Raw genomic sequence first — 14535 nt, 5'->3', positions numbered from 1 at the left:
TGCCCACGTCCTGCCAGGAGATGTGCTTACTGAACATCCACAGCCGCGCTCAGGTGCCATACCTTGTCCTTTGCCAGCTCCTCCTTGGCGAGCTCGACAAGGCGCCGGACTTTAGCAGCAATACAGAGATACTTGAAGAAACGCTGGTGAGCAGACCAGAACTGACCCCACAAGGACTTCCGAGACTCCAGGCCAATCCAGTCAGCAGCCTGCTGGAACACCATCAATGCCTCTGCCCACTGAAAGCATCAACAAGAGAAGCAGGTCAGTAACCCATTTGTGTCATTGATATTCACATTGTTGGGATGTCAGAACTGTTGTCACGGCTCTCTGGAGAGAGCTGAGGGATGGTGGGGACCCGGCTCACCAGCTGTGCTGCTTTGTTGTAGACAAGCTTGTACTGCTGATCCAGCGGGATTTCCTCTATCCTGAAAGTGACTCCAGAGAAACTGAGCTGCCTGGCAATGTACATTCCACTCACTTTCATGTCCATTGCCACGATTTCCATTGCACCAACGCCCCTGAGGAGGAAAGATGGATACAGGCCATTAGGGAAATCCCTTTGCTCTGAACAGTAGAAATGAGGAGCAGGCCCAGCTGGAGAACTAAGGCCTGAGGCTAGGGTTTGGCATTTTTGTCAAGTTCTCTTTGGGCAGTAACAAACCCTGCCCTCTGTCCCTACACTGCAGGTCCCATTCCACATTTCCTGGGTGAGCGAATCTCTACTCCTCTTTCTCTCTAATCCCAATGGAGCCGATGGTGAAACCAAAATGAGAGGTGAGGCTGTCTGACCAGCTGGAACTGTGCAACAGCCTCATCTTCTCCCCTGCTCCTCCAGAAGAGCTCCAGTACAAGCCATGTCTGCTCTTATTCTGAACAGACACTGGCAGCTGCCTTCATTTAACACTCATTGCTAAGGAGGACACAGTGTTCTGCTCCATCACTGACAGGACGGCTCAGTACTTAATAGCCAAACAGATGGGGAGTCGGGAAGGAAGGAAAAGGGCACAGCCAGGGAACCAGTGGCAAAGAGCAGTGCCGCCAAGCAATGGGTTTCTCCCTGACCCAAACTAAAGCCAGGACTGGTAAAAGAGAAGCCAGACAGGACTCCCAGGACCTACCTCTTTTCAATTGCATGCAGGAACTCATCAAACGAACGGAAGGGGGTGCCCTCTCCCCAGATCCCCAGGCGGCTCATGTATATCATGTTTTTTGGCTCGGAGGCACCTGTTTGCAAGGAACGCACTGTTAACAAAACCACAGCAGCTGCAAATAGCTTTGCCCTAGGCAGGCCTCGCGTGAGGCAGCCCTTTTGAAAGCTCACAATAAATTCTGACTGCATTTTCCAACAAGGAGTTACTTTTCTTGCTTCTGTGGGGCCTTTCAGAGAACTTTGCAAAACCCTGCCTCCACTGTACGCTGGTCAGGGAAGCAGCGCTATACAGACTGACCAGCCAGCAGGCAAGGGGTTAAGAAGACTTGCCCAAAGGTCACAAGACAAGTTGCCCAGCTAGGAAGAAAGCCACAAATCCTGACTTGCAAGTCCCCTGTATAAAAGGATGGTCACATGCAACTGTATTTTTTCAGCCGACACCTTATTAGCTGACTGGGACTACGGAATCCCCCAGCACAGACTCTTACCTGTGGCACTGGCATAGACGACCCTGGACAGAGGCAGTTTGTTTTGAAGGTCCAACACCGCTTTGCCAATTTTAGTGGAACTAGCATTTTTGGCTTTGTGGCATTCATCAAATACGATCTACGGGGGAATGTTAGTTAAGGAGAACGAGATGCATGGTCTTCATTGAGGGAAGTGAAGGAAATCCCAAGCCAACTCCCTCCAGCATAGCTGAATCCCCTTCAAACTGAATCCCACCCACCCAGAATCTCTCACTCCAGGCTCCCTGGGCCCCCTGCTCCTCAAAGGCTGCAGCAATTCTTCACCCTTCCTCTGTTGTTCCCTATTGAATTACGTCCCACTGTCACGCAGAGGGGAAGAATGCTGAAAATATTAGTCACATATCCACCCAGCCTCTATTCCCACAGATGCTCTAATGGGAAGATTTTCAAATGGGATTGAAGGGACCCGGTAGCACAAATTCCAGCCATTTGCCCAAAAAAGTCACATGGGGCATTTTCAAAATCCCATTTCATGACCAGAATGAGCTCACTCTCATCTGGGACAGCTGATACTAGTGGCTTTACTGAGCTCAGCTCCCTGGAGACAGATATCGGTTATCTTTCTAGGATACAACTCCGTCGAAGTTCTCCCCGCACCAGTCCATAATCTGCTTTAATCGTGTTCTGTGCTGTCCGCCCGCTTGGCTTTCACCAATCAAAGCAGGGTAAGTGGCAAATAGGACTCCCTCTGAGGTAGCTGTGTCACCGTATTTAATCTATAGGGAAAGAGTAAGAAAAGACCAGGCACTCAAAATGCTTATGTATAGCACATTTCACTTCATCGCCTGCCTGAAACCAAAACAGCTTGGAAGACAGCAGATACAGGGCGTATGCAACACGCTGCGTTGCATTTAAGGATCTGTTATACTCATATCGTGCAACCAGTATGGGGAGAAGAGACATGAAGGCTCACTAACTTCTTTAAAGCTTGTATTTGGCACAGAGGTTTCATGATGACAGAGACCTTTAGCACTTAGATGAATGTCTCTCACTGTCAGCATGCTGGCACATCTGGATCTATTTAATGAACACAGAATCCTGACTTGGAGGCAAGTTCTTGGCTGGCTGGAGTCACTTATTTCTTTTTTTAAGCAACAGCTTTGCATGTATAATTAAAAGCCTCTCCCCACTGGTTGTTTACCTCCTTGCAGAAGATGGCTTCCTGTTTATTGTACAATACCGTTATGGTTCAACTGTACCTGACTTCATTGTACAAAGGAAAAACAAAGCATACAATGAGTTGCAGAAGATGCCATTCAAAGCCCTCTTGGTTTTAAGGGCAAACAGCTGTTTCAGTCCACCGAAGGCCTGATTTCAGAGATGCTGAACACATGCAGTTCCCACAGACTTTGGTGGAAATTGTGGATGCTCAACAGCACGCAAAGTGAAATGGTAGGCGTTTTGGTGAGCTAGGCAGGAGCTAGACACGCACAAGGCAAGAAAAACTTTAAACAACTGCTACTGAGTACAGGAAGATTCCTCTGGAAGGAACTGCAATGCAGTGCTAACATCTACTTAGCACTGCAAGTGAGGAAGTCAGGCAGGCACAGACTCACTCAAGTGACCTTAAAGGGGATACATGTTCAGAACCCACTGTGTTGGGTTTTTGCCAGGCCCAGCATCAGGAGTTCATAGATATATCTCACCCCTCAGGTCCTGTTACTAACAGGAACAGAAAAAGGGACCCTGAGGAACATGCACATTCAGGCCACTTCACACCGTGTCTCTGAATGAGCAGAGGTCTTGCTGCTGTAGTATGTACAACACTTGCACACACGCTCTAGGAAAAACTAGCATGCTGTGTGACCCTGCTCCGAGACATCTTTTACTTTTGCAGAAATCAAAGGACCTGCAGTTGCTACAGATGTGTACTGCAACTGGGAAACAAGTCTGTGCAACTCCAGTAACAGAGCCCAGACCAGAAAGAACATTCTGCAATGAGGATAACCACCCCCAGGCTCCCAACTGCTCCTCTCTCCCCTGAACATGCCAAAAGGCACTGCATAACCTGCTGGGAAAGATGCTGCCTATCAACTGCACCTGGACGGCAGCCTTGGATTCCCCTCCTTACCTTGTTTAAAGCATGCACCGGAATGTTGGGGGCATTAATGTCCTTCAGGTCTCTCTCCGCATCATACTTGAGATCGTTGGAGACACTGAACCTACAGGAAAGCACGGATCTGGTTATCTATTGAAGGAGACAGCACGTTGGGGCAGATTCAATGAAGTGCAGCGACTAGATGCTGCAGGTGGAACAAAACCAGACACTTCTCAGGCTCCCTACACCCCTGTGCAAGATCTGACAGTGGCCTCAAGCCCTAAGCAGAACTTGCCTGGAGCGTTGTGCAATGTTTCTGCAATAAACACCCATCCACTCAGCCTGTGAATTCTATGGGTAGCTCCCGCTGGCTTTGATGGAAGCAGCTGAGACTCCCCTCTGCACATATATGATCTGCCACTGCAAAGTGCTGTATTAACAGTAATTCATCCTCCCATCACCCCTGCAGGTGACAGGCAAATGGGTCCCAAGAGATAGAAATGATTCACCCAAGGCCATGGAATGAGTTGGCTCCAGAGCCCACATCTGCCTTTGGGAATTCCTGACATGCTAGCTCTCAGAGGATGCTTACCACAGGGACTTCTTCCTCCCCTTCAGATAATTTTCGAAGATGATCCCGGCAACTGTTCTGCCCTTTCCAACTCCAGCCCCATCCCCGATGAGAAATCCAGCTCGCTGCCCATTGGGTAATAAAACTTCATGTTGCTGCAAAGTCCAAACCAGAGTTGGGAGTTACCACAGACCTGCCCTTTGCTGCCAACTCTCACATGTGTGTCAGAGCACCCCAGTCTGCCACCAGTGACCAACCCCAGCTTGCTGGTAGCAGGGGGCTCCACACAGGTAAAGGGATGCGCACAGAGCTGAGCGACTGGGCATGAGTCAGATAGGATACAGGGGCCAAGTCAGAAAGCCTCAGCCTCACCAGGTCCCATGAGCTGAGAATTCAGTCTCTTTGAACTCAAGCTCCATCAGTTCTGCTTTTCCTGGCACCCAGTGTTATACAACACTCACTTAACAGCATCTAATACCTGCACTGGGCTCCAATGCTCCCAGGCTGCTGTATTTTCTGCTTATGACCATCATGCTCATGAAAGCTCTGGTTACATTTAATTCCTGCATGTGTAAGGGGAAGCCGGCCTACCTGGCAAGCATACACAATCGCCTCCAGCTGTAGTGCAGAGAGGGACCCATCTTCGGCAACTGAGCTCGGAAGGGAAAGGGCATAGGTGATATCAGGCGGGGGGACGCTGGACAGCGTGCTTGTCTCCACCACCCGGTCGGGATGGTGTTTCCCGAGCTTGGCTAGGAGGAAGGACACGAAAAACTGTCACCAAACAAACCTGCTGTGCTTGGCCACAACATTTCACCTGCAGACCTCAAGGCACTTCACTGAAAGCTTGAAGCCTCCCGGAACCATAGCAGGCTTGCTATCATCCTTGTGTTTTTACTGGGAAGGCTGAGGGTGGCTGAGTGACTGGCCCAAGGCCACAGTGAGAGAGCGAGCAGCAGAAGAATTGGGAACTGAAAGGGCAGGACTATGCTTCTAATCACTGCTTCTACTTTAGGAGTTTTTGGGAAAACCCAACATGATGCTGCCTTTCCCTCTGGAGAGGGCCTGGGCTGCTGAGTCACCCCCTGGATCAGCCAAGCCCTGCCTGCCGCTAAAACAGGGAACAGAAAGCAGAGCAGCATCTGAACAGGCCTGCGAAGCCCACATCCAAAGACGTGCATAGGAGAGGTAGCAATGCAAACCCTGCTACCCTGCCTGCTGGACACAGAAGTGGCAGCACCAACCCCAGATCCCCACACCTAGAGAGAGCACGGCACAGGACAAGGCAGTGCTGGGACTCACACTTTGAAGGGATGTAATCTGCGTAGGTTTCCGTGTGCCCCAGCTCCTCTGCTTCTTCCTCTTCCCCTTCATCATCCTCCTCTGCTTGAGTCTGCGACTGAAGGTAAACATAACGTGAATCAAATACACGAGCAGCACTGAGTACAAGTCAAAGACCCTCGCATTTAAATCATCCAGCACTGGGGCATACCCCTCAACCTTCCCCTCCTCTCCTTACAGAATGCAGCAGAGCAATAAGCAGTGGAGCCCGTCAGAGTCCAACGGTTTGCTGGAAGCCACCTTCACAGGCCAGGCCAGACTATATTGTTCTGAACAAGTCTTCAGCTGGCCAATGTGAGCAGGGCCCACCTGTATGCTGACCTCTGCTACACAGGCTCAAACACAGCACAGCACCATCCACGCTAGGGAGCGAGATCCGATTTGTTTTAGCCAAAACGGCCTCTCAGTGCTACTCATTCACCAATCCCCAGATCCCAGATTTCCTGTTTCAGGTTCTAACGTTACAGTAAAAGCCTTGTACCCAAACCTGCAGCAGCAGATGCTCATTCTCACCTGATAGCTTACAAGGAGCGGGGTGTTCGGGACAGCAGGAACTTGGTCATTCAAGCTGTCTAAGCCCACAAACGGTCTGCCGGGAGAGTACAGCTGGAACAGAACACACACAGGTGAGAATGCAGCCTGGCTTCTCTGCCATCCAAACCCCAGCAGGACAGATCGGAGACAAGCACAAAACTGTGACATCTCTGAGGATTCACTTCTGCCCTGTGCTTAGGGCTGATACACCTGCCTGACAGGGGGACTTCAGTGTTTGCAAAGGTGCTAGAGTGACAAGGCCCGGGGCCTAAGATCCTTCAAATGCCCTGCAGGCAATTGTGGAGCTGTTTGACAAGAACCCATTGGAAAGTGAGCTCAGATGAACACCTACCTACCAACGGGACATGGGACTGTTTGTACTACTACAGTGTACACCTGCGGGTGCACTTCCTTCCTGGGTGTGGACATGCCTGCTCACTGGGACTTCACTCTCCAGCAGAGGCATGATAACAGCACTCGAGTTAAAACCAAACCTCTGCGCTTTGGCTTGCAAGCCAAGAACACTGCACTCATTGCCTCCCCCTAGACGCACAGCATTTATCTGCCTGATTTTCAGTAATGGCAATGAATTGCTTGCATACATCCTGCCACTCTCAGGGCGCTTCTAACTCTGTTAAGTCAATAGTCCCTTTCAACACCTGACCAAAGCGATCGGGGGCACAATAGGTTTTCACTGCACTGGGAACAATTAAGACTAGCTGGCCTTCATGATCTGAGTGCTGTTTCCTCATCTCTCCCCAAAGCAGCTCTGCAGAAAACTGGTGCCCAGCCCCACAGACAAGTTTAGGACTTCAATGGGATGCTGGAGGCTTCCCTAGTGTTACTGGTACAGTGGGATCAGCAGTTTCACACTGTGCTGGGGGACTCGACCAGGAATTCTGCAGCAAGTCATTCAGCGGAAAAGAAAGAGCACAGGTTTGAGGCCACAGGAGGAGACCCCAGCAAAATCATCACAGGAAGGGACTGAATGTTAATGAAAGAACACATATTTCACAGCCCTGCAAAAGACTGCCTTGAAGGCAACTGGTTCAACCTAACGAAACTCAACACGCCATTTTGAAAAGCACCCTTTTCACAATGGCAATAAAAGGATGGACCATGCAGTGACGCTGAAAGAGAAGCCCTCTGGGCTGCGCTGGGCGCAGGAGTCCATCGCTTAGCACAACAGGCAGTGACTGCCTGGGACTGAATGCAGGTAAGCAATATTCAGGTTCAGGCAAACTACTACAGGGGCCCTAACTAGGCAGTAAGAGGCACACAGACTCCTGTCAGCCACTGCTACTGGGAGCCTGGTCCAACAGGATTGTAGGGGTGGGCTGGATATCTCTGGATGAGAAGTGCCGTGTCAGAGCTAATTATCATTACAGCATGTATCCAGCCACGACACCACAACCAGTTAAGAGGGTTCCTGAGATGCTCCTGCTGGGAGACGCAGTTGATGAGATCCTTGGTCTGGCTCCATGCAATCAACAGTACACTGGAATTTCCTACAGAGAGACTAAGGTCAAGCTAGCAAAGCCCCGAGCCCAAAAGTAATCAACGATTGCACGAGCGGCGTTACTTCAATTGAACATTTGAGAAGGCTGCCAGGCCTACAGAGAGAGGCCTGCTCCAAAGACAGAAGTGAAAGATGGGAAGGCGACAGACACAACCACATGGCTATTATTTCCTTTTTTTTTTTTTCAGCCATCCCCAATTACTGGAAGCCTGAGTCAGAATTACGAGAAGGAAGCTGGACAGAAGACTTATTTTCAGTGCCAGCAGATCTGGAGAGCAGGTGAAATGTCTCCACCTCAAATCTGAACTCAATACAAGCATTTGTATTCAATACAAGCGTTTTTATTCAGGCCCAGCTCTTGAAGGGCACATGAGACTGAGCTTGAGGGAAGAGTATCCTTCACTGAAAAGAGAATCCAGGTTGTTCTTTGATTCACAGCTGTGATGTACTAGCATGGCTGTTGAGGAGGCTCTTGCATGCACCTCTCACACCCCTGGCCCTTCAACTCTGTGTCTTGCAGGGACTCAAGAAAAAGTATCTGGGCAACGCATGAGAAAACAGATCCTTGCGAATAACCCTGCTGTGGCCAGGAGCTAGACTGGATGATAAACTCCAACTCGAATTCAAACACTTCCTTCCCTTCTCTATTCCTGTCTGATGGCTAATTCACTCCTCTCCTTAGCTTGCATTACACGTGACATATTACCTTATTGCCTCGGACACACTCCAAACATGGGAACTTCACAGGAAGGAAAGGAGAACCAAGCGCAGGCAATATACTGCAAGATCAAACCTTTATTTTACTTGCATTTTGCCCCTCTTTGCCTTCGTTTCTTTTCTTTTTTTTTGTGCCCACCCCACTAACACCGCATGGAAACAGGAAAATGTCCAACTAAGATGACAAGCTGGCACTTCCTATATAAAAATCATTCAAAGCCTTCTGGGAAGCGGGGGTTCAACTTAAAAAAAAAAAAAAAAAAAAAAAGGTAAGTGTCTGAAATGATTTATGTTAATAGAATTCATTGATAGGTCCAGAAATGTCCGGCTGCAGGCTTGGAAAGTGTTTGCTCCCGACTTCTTTCATTTCAGACGCGCTGGGGTTCTTTGGAGATGGCCACAAGAAAACAGACTAAGCTGCAATAAGTATTTTTAATGGATATTTCGCAATGGTATTTCAAATTATGCAAGCCCTGTTTTGTCAGCTGAATACCTAAATGATTGCTGGATGGTTTTCTTTCCTGTTGTCCCTGTTCCTGAAATGACAACAAGGAACTTGCATGCTATAAACATCTTCCCCCTCTTCGAGTTTTTACACAGATAGGAGGGGCAAATAAGCACATCAGGGTTCTGGCTATTCCCTCTCCAAGGGTTTTGTCACGCACTTTTCTCCAGAGGATGTAAGTCTGGTTTAGGGAATAGGAGCATGTTTGTGAAGCTGAAATGCCTAAAAGCATGGAAATGAATTGTGAAATTTTTCCTAAGTTTTCTCCTACCTACACAAAGCAAAGCCATGCCCCTAACAGCAGTAACGATGGAAGGATAGCAAGTATAAAATTGAAATAAGGAAATCTTTTTTCATATAATCTATAGTGGAACTTGCTGGCCCCTGCTACCAAAACCAAATGCTTGGATGCTTATCTTGCTGGGGTGATCTGACCACAGCTAACTTCCTGCCTCGTGGGCAGGGTGCTGGACCCGATGATCTCACGAGGTCCCTTACAGCTCTTATGTCTATGAAAACTATGAATTATGGCAGAGAGCTCAGTATGATTTTAAAGAGGAATAAACTTAAGGAGACCTCGCCTTGTGTGACTAGTGCAAGAAAGGTCAAAATCTTATGCCCTAAGCTAAATGCACATTGATCATTTAAAAAGTTTCTGCATGAGATGAGAATTTCAGAACTGTCTGTCACAGCTTTTCCTGCCTCTTCCTCTGCAGCACCTAGTACCAGCTGCTGTCAGAGATAAGAGAGGGGACCAGAAGGAGCTGTGAGACAATTGCTCTCAGCAGGGGTGCTCATCACAGGATGCATTAGTTATTACAGAAAGATTTCCCAAGTTTACGCGTCACTGCTGAAGAGCTATTGGATAAACGGTGCTGACGGCTCTGAGGTTACAGACTACGACATCTTCAAGTGTTCTTGTATAATAATGTTTCTTGGCACATGTTAATTTCCATGGAAACAGCTGTCTAACCATACAAAAAACAGTGACATTCCTGTAACAAAACGGATTAGGATGACGTCAGGCTGAGTTATTCCTGATATCACCCACCTAATAGCTCATTTTACCACCGCAGCACCAAAGCAATGTTGTGACTGTCCAAAAGTAATGGAATATTAGCACTGCTGGGAGAAGATGATCTAGACAGATCTCACTCACACTGCTGATACCTTGCAGCAACATATAAGCAGAGTCCCCACCCTGTGTTAAGACGCCCTGCACGTTAAGACAATCTTTTGCTCCTACCCGGTCTCAAAGCCTCCCAACAGACTGCTTTGGTGATCTTTGCTTTTGTGAATATAGAGAAAACCATGGCGTGAAAAAGTAGGTAATAAAACTGTATCACTCAGTACACTCTAAGGTGAGCCAGTGCAATATCACAGCTGCCCATGGAAAAAATGAAACTGAAATTTCAAGGTTGCAGGCGTTAAATTCATCTGCCTCATCAGGAAATGCTGATAACAAAAACTTGAATTCACAGAGTGCAATGCAGAGACTATGTTCAAAATAAACATTTCTTGTTCCCAGAAGGAAGTCATTTATAAATGGAATTTCATGGATGGAGCTGGCCTGGTTTGAACCCAATCAGTTTGCAAGAAGGGAAGGGCAGTGGGCGAGGTGACAAACAACACCATGCAATGCTAAGGCTAGCAGAAGCTCTTGTTTTATTATACTGCTAACGTGAACTGGTATCCCGTGCTGCGTTACACAGTTCTCTCTCCCTTTTTGGCTGCTGGATTTAGAAGAGGATTTAACTTGGAGGCAAGATTCATTTTTACACAGAAACCTAAATCACTGTAAAGAAAGAACGGATGTAATAAGGCGTTAGCAGCTCCACTGCTTTCATGGCATGAAGTTGTGCCCCGGTTTTCCAAGGCACCCAGACTAGAGGCTGTGACCCTTGTATTTCTGCAGTCCAAACACTTTGTGCCTTTTCCTTCCCCTCAGATATCTTGAGTTCCAAATTCAAACTCCAAGTTATCAACCGCTGTACTTAAATGGCCTCATAACCACAGTATCCTAGTGGCTTACAACCATGCTGAGAGGCAGGACAATGCAGTTTTTCCTCATTCCACAGGTAGGATACAGAGAGCAAAAGAGACTCAGGTGTTATACACCTGAGACTCACTGATCTGGAGCAACACCCAGGTGCCTGAATACCTTTGAGGGACTGGGTCTGAGTGATGTGCCTGAGGTGTTCCAAAAAGCGTGTGGCAGAGCAAAGAGCCCAATTCAAGTCCCACGCTGGCTCAATGTGAAGTTACAAAGCAACAGTCAGAGATCACTACTAGATCCTCTTACTGCTGAGCTACAACAAACACCCATCTTTCCACCAAGACTATTTACAGATGTGAAGCTATCGGTGACTAACGGAGAACCGCTCTCACAAAGAACCTCCTAAGGGAGCCAAAACAAAGCACAGCATCTGAAAATGCCACCCAACCTTCATAGGCATGTAAGGTTCTTTGGTTAGATGTGGTATTTTTTATTAGACTAACTAAATAGTTGGAAAAAACATTCTTTGCAAGCTTTCAGGCACAAACCTTTTCTTCAGGCATAGGGAGACTCTGCTGTTGCTATGTGTTCTCCAGGGAGAAGCAGTCCTCCAATGCCTGAAGAAGGGCGTTTGGGCCCAAAAGCTTTCAAAGAACTTTTTTCCCCACTATTTAGTTGGTCTAATACAAGATATCACATCTACCCAAAGAAGCTTGCCTAACTACGTCCTTAGACCAACACAGCTACAACCAACAACCCCACCCAACCTTTATGTGAGATTGCCATCCAGAGGCTCTATATGTTGCTTTCCAGACAGGACTGATTAAAGCTTTCCACAGTAATCCCTGTCAGTGATCCAAGGACAACAGCCAGCCAGGAAACAAAGGATGAGCGTATGGTGGGAGAGGGCACCCCGCTGAAAACAACCCTAGGGTTTTGGCACAACTCTATACTCTGGAAAACTCGCTGGCCATGGCTGCTCTTACCATAGTCCTATGATAAAGGAGTAGCATTAAGCAAATGTGGGGGGAGAGGAGGTGCAGGGCTGAACACAAGTATGTTAGCGTGTATCTACATGACAAACACAGGGAGCACATGGGAGCTGCTCCAAACCTGCCAAGGGTTTGGATTTGGCTGCTGTTATAAAAAAGAAATATTTGCAATGGAAAACAAACACGCGATGGATGCAGCTAGCAGCATGGCTCAACCATGGAGCTAGCAGGCTTCTAGGGAACACAGCCCAACAGTGTGCTGCAGTCAGCCACTGCATGGACACCTAAATGCTGCCTGTTTTGGGTGTGCACCTTCACTGTGATGATGAGTGTCCCTACCTTGGACACCTTTGGCTGGGGTGTTATGACCCCAGCACTCGTTCCTGCCAAGGGAAGGGGGTCAGACCTGATGATCTGTTTAGGTCCCTTCTGACCCCAAGCACCATGAAACTATGAAACCACCTCACGGTGCCCCAGGGAGGATTAGCTATCACTCATGCAACACTTTGCAAGGTTGCATTACTAGCACATCTTGATGCTCTGCTCCTTCAATGGCCTGCAGCAATGCTATTTTGAGGAAAAGCTCTTTGAAAATACAATACAGTGGGTCATAAGCTGAGATATGTAAAACCTTGCCCCACCCAAGCTGAGTCAACCTTACTGGAAGCAGCACTCCCTCTGGGTCTGATGAAAGGGTGGCATCACCATTGACAGGTACCAGGGCTGACTTCCTCATCCCCTTGGCAGGTCTTTGCTAAGGACTGAAAGATTTTGTCATGGCTGAGTGAGGAGGAAGCCATGGGGCATTGCCACTTACCTCTATTTGGTTCTGTGGCGTTGTGTTAACATCCCATAGCGTTGGCACTTGGTTCAGGCTGTCAGCAGGCAGGAAATCCTTAGAATCAGCGATGCTGGAGAGGGAGTCCGCGGGGGAGGAGAAGATGGAGTCATCGATGTAAGTGTCCTGAAATGAAGGAGACACCTTAGTTACAGGACAGGGTAGGAAGCAGCCTCCAGGCCTTTTCACAAAGGGAAACCTTTTATTTCCTCCTATTCAATGCACAGCTCTTCTGCACCCGGCTCCAGGATGCTCAGACATTTACAGTTAAGCAAGTCAACTGTTACTCAGCGACTTACCCTAAAGCTTCTAACACAGCTTCGTGACCCAAGGGGAGTAAGCACCAACTAGGCAGACATGCCTAGGCCAGTGCAATAGGCAAGGGCCAAATTAACACTCTTTAAACGCAGTTTTAGTTTCCAGCCCTGCGGGTGCAGGCCAGAGGCAGGCTCAGACAACAGGGTGACGTGTTCCCCATATGCCACGTTTCAGTCAACAATCAGTGAGTGCTGCAACAGCAGCCGAAAGACTCCAATGCTCTATCTGACCACAATGCACAGACGGTACTAATAATCCCCATGACGCCTCCCAGCCATTTGTATTTATATAACAATGGACACAGCCAAGATAAAGACTCTTGCCAGGTGCTGTACAAACACAATGCAAAGGACCGTGCCTGCCCCAAACAACTGTCTGTATAGACTGAGGATGGGAGTCAGGGCTAGAGCTAGGAGACTTTAATATGGGTCTCCTGAGTCCAGGTGTCTTAGCTGGAAAGTTGCTCTTTCCTCTACCAACATGCCTCATCCTAGACAAGAGAGAGCCTTCCAATAATCCTTCCCCGAGTGTCTGAGGAAGAAGCCTGCAGCCCGCCCTTCAGTTTTGTGCCAGTCCAGTGTCAATAGTGGTTTTGGACGTCTGGGTACCCATTTCCTAAGAACCAGAATGCCACTCATGATCCTTTGCTTCTTTTATGCTCCCCTCCAGCCCCATCTTTAAATAAGAATGAAAACCCACAGCGCAAAATGCAAGCATCAGAGAGCTCTCTGAAAAGTTCACCCAGAGCCCACCCTGCCCTGGGTCTACCAGCCCAGAGATTTCAGTCTGCTGCTTTTACTAATACGCCTTATTTTTACATAGAGAGGACAGCTGGCCTTTCATTTACTATTGCACAACTGATTTTAGGTGCTTGGGTGGAAGAGGACGCATGATCTGCAGGGATCAGGGCATGAACCAGCAGATCCCAGCATGAACCCAGATCCTCACTGGGATTCTGCCAATGTGAACAACTTGCTGGTTCTGGAGAGAGGAGCTACATTTGGGAGCTGTGCTGTAAATGGCAGCCCCGATAACCACATGTTTGCAAGAGTGCTCCATTGCAACTACCGGCCAGTCACAGCCTCTGATAGGAGGTGGCTTTACTGCTCATTTCCAGGCAGAGGCCAAGTTTCTGCTACAGATCAGGAAGGCGGCCAAAGGAGCTGAAAAGGCATTTAGCCCCAACACACCATCAGGAACAGCTGGGTTTCTATGGGTTATTTCTGAGGGCTTCTGGCCAACAACTGAGGCTGGGCCCCCTCCCACCTGCTGTACAAAACAAGACGTTTGCAGTGTATAAAACCATCAGGACAGACCCCAAGCAGCCTGCGCCCAGATGAGGTCTGATTTGGCACCTCGAACAACAGTAGCTTCACTGAAGCCCTACATGCAGTAGCCAGCAGCTCTGAGAGAGGACTGACACACGGAGCTCGGCGCCAGAAGAGAGGCAGTGGGAACGGTGAGTGAGCTGCCGATTAGCAAAGCA

General features: G+C 48.4%; 1 protein-coding gene across 3 annotated transcripts in view; it reads right to left on the bottom strand.

Annotated features, from left to right (window-relative positions):
- SBNO2 (strawberry notch homolog 2) overlaps positions 1-14535 on the bottom strand; it is an 84768-nt gene that overhangs the window by 15717 nt on the left and 54516 nt on the right. For all 3 annotated transcript variants that reach the window (XM_090026813.1, XM_090026814.1, XM_090026815.1), the window contains 11 exons: positions 12711-12857; positions 6144-6236; positions 5592-5688; positions 4881-5041; positions 4311-4444; positions 3752-3842; positions 2253-2396; positions 1642-1759; positions 1122-1227; positions 368-521; positions 63-239 (listed from right to left, as the gene is read on the bottom strand). In XM_090026813.1, the coding sequence (XP_089882939.1) occupies positions 63-239; positions 368-521; positions 1122-1227; positions 1642-1759; positions 2253-2396; positions 3752-3842; positions 4311-4444; positions 4881-5041; positions 5592-5688; positions 6144-6236; positions 12711-12857 (1422 nt within the window). The remainder of the gene's footprint in view (positions 1-62; positions 240-367; positions 522-1121; positions 1228-1641; positions 1760-2252; positions 2397-3751; positions 3843-4310; positions 4445-4880; positions 5042-5591; positions 5689-6143; positions 6237-12710; positions 12858-14535) is intronic.

This window comes from Crocodylus siamensis, chromosome 14 (genome assembly GCF_052110815.1).
Source record: "Crocodylus siamensis isolate JL-2025a chromosome 14, ASM5211081v1, whole genome shotgun sequence".
NCBI lineage: Eukaryota > Metazoa > Chordata > Crocodylia > Crocodylidae > Crocodylus > Crocodylus siamensis.
Note: the sequence above shows the minus strand (reverse complement) of the source record. Positions and strands in the feature narration are given on the sequence as shown.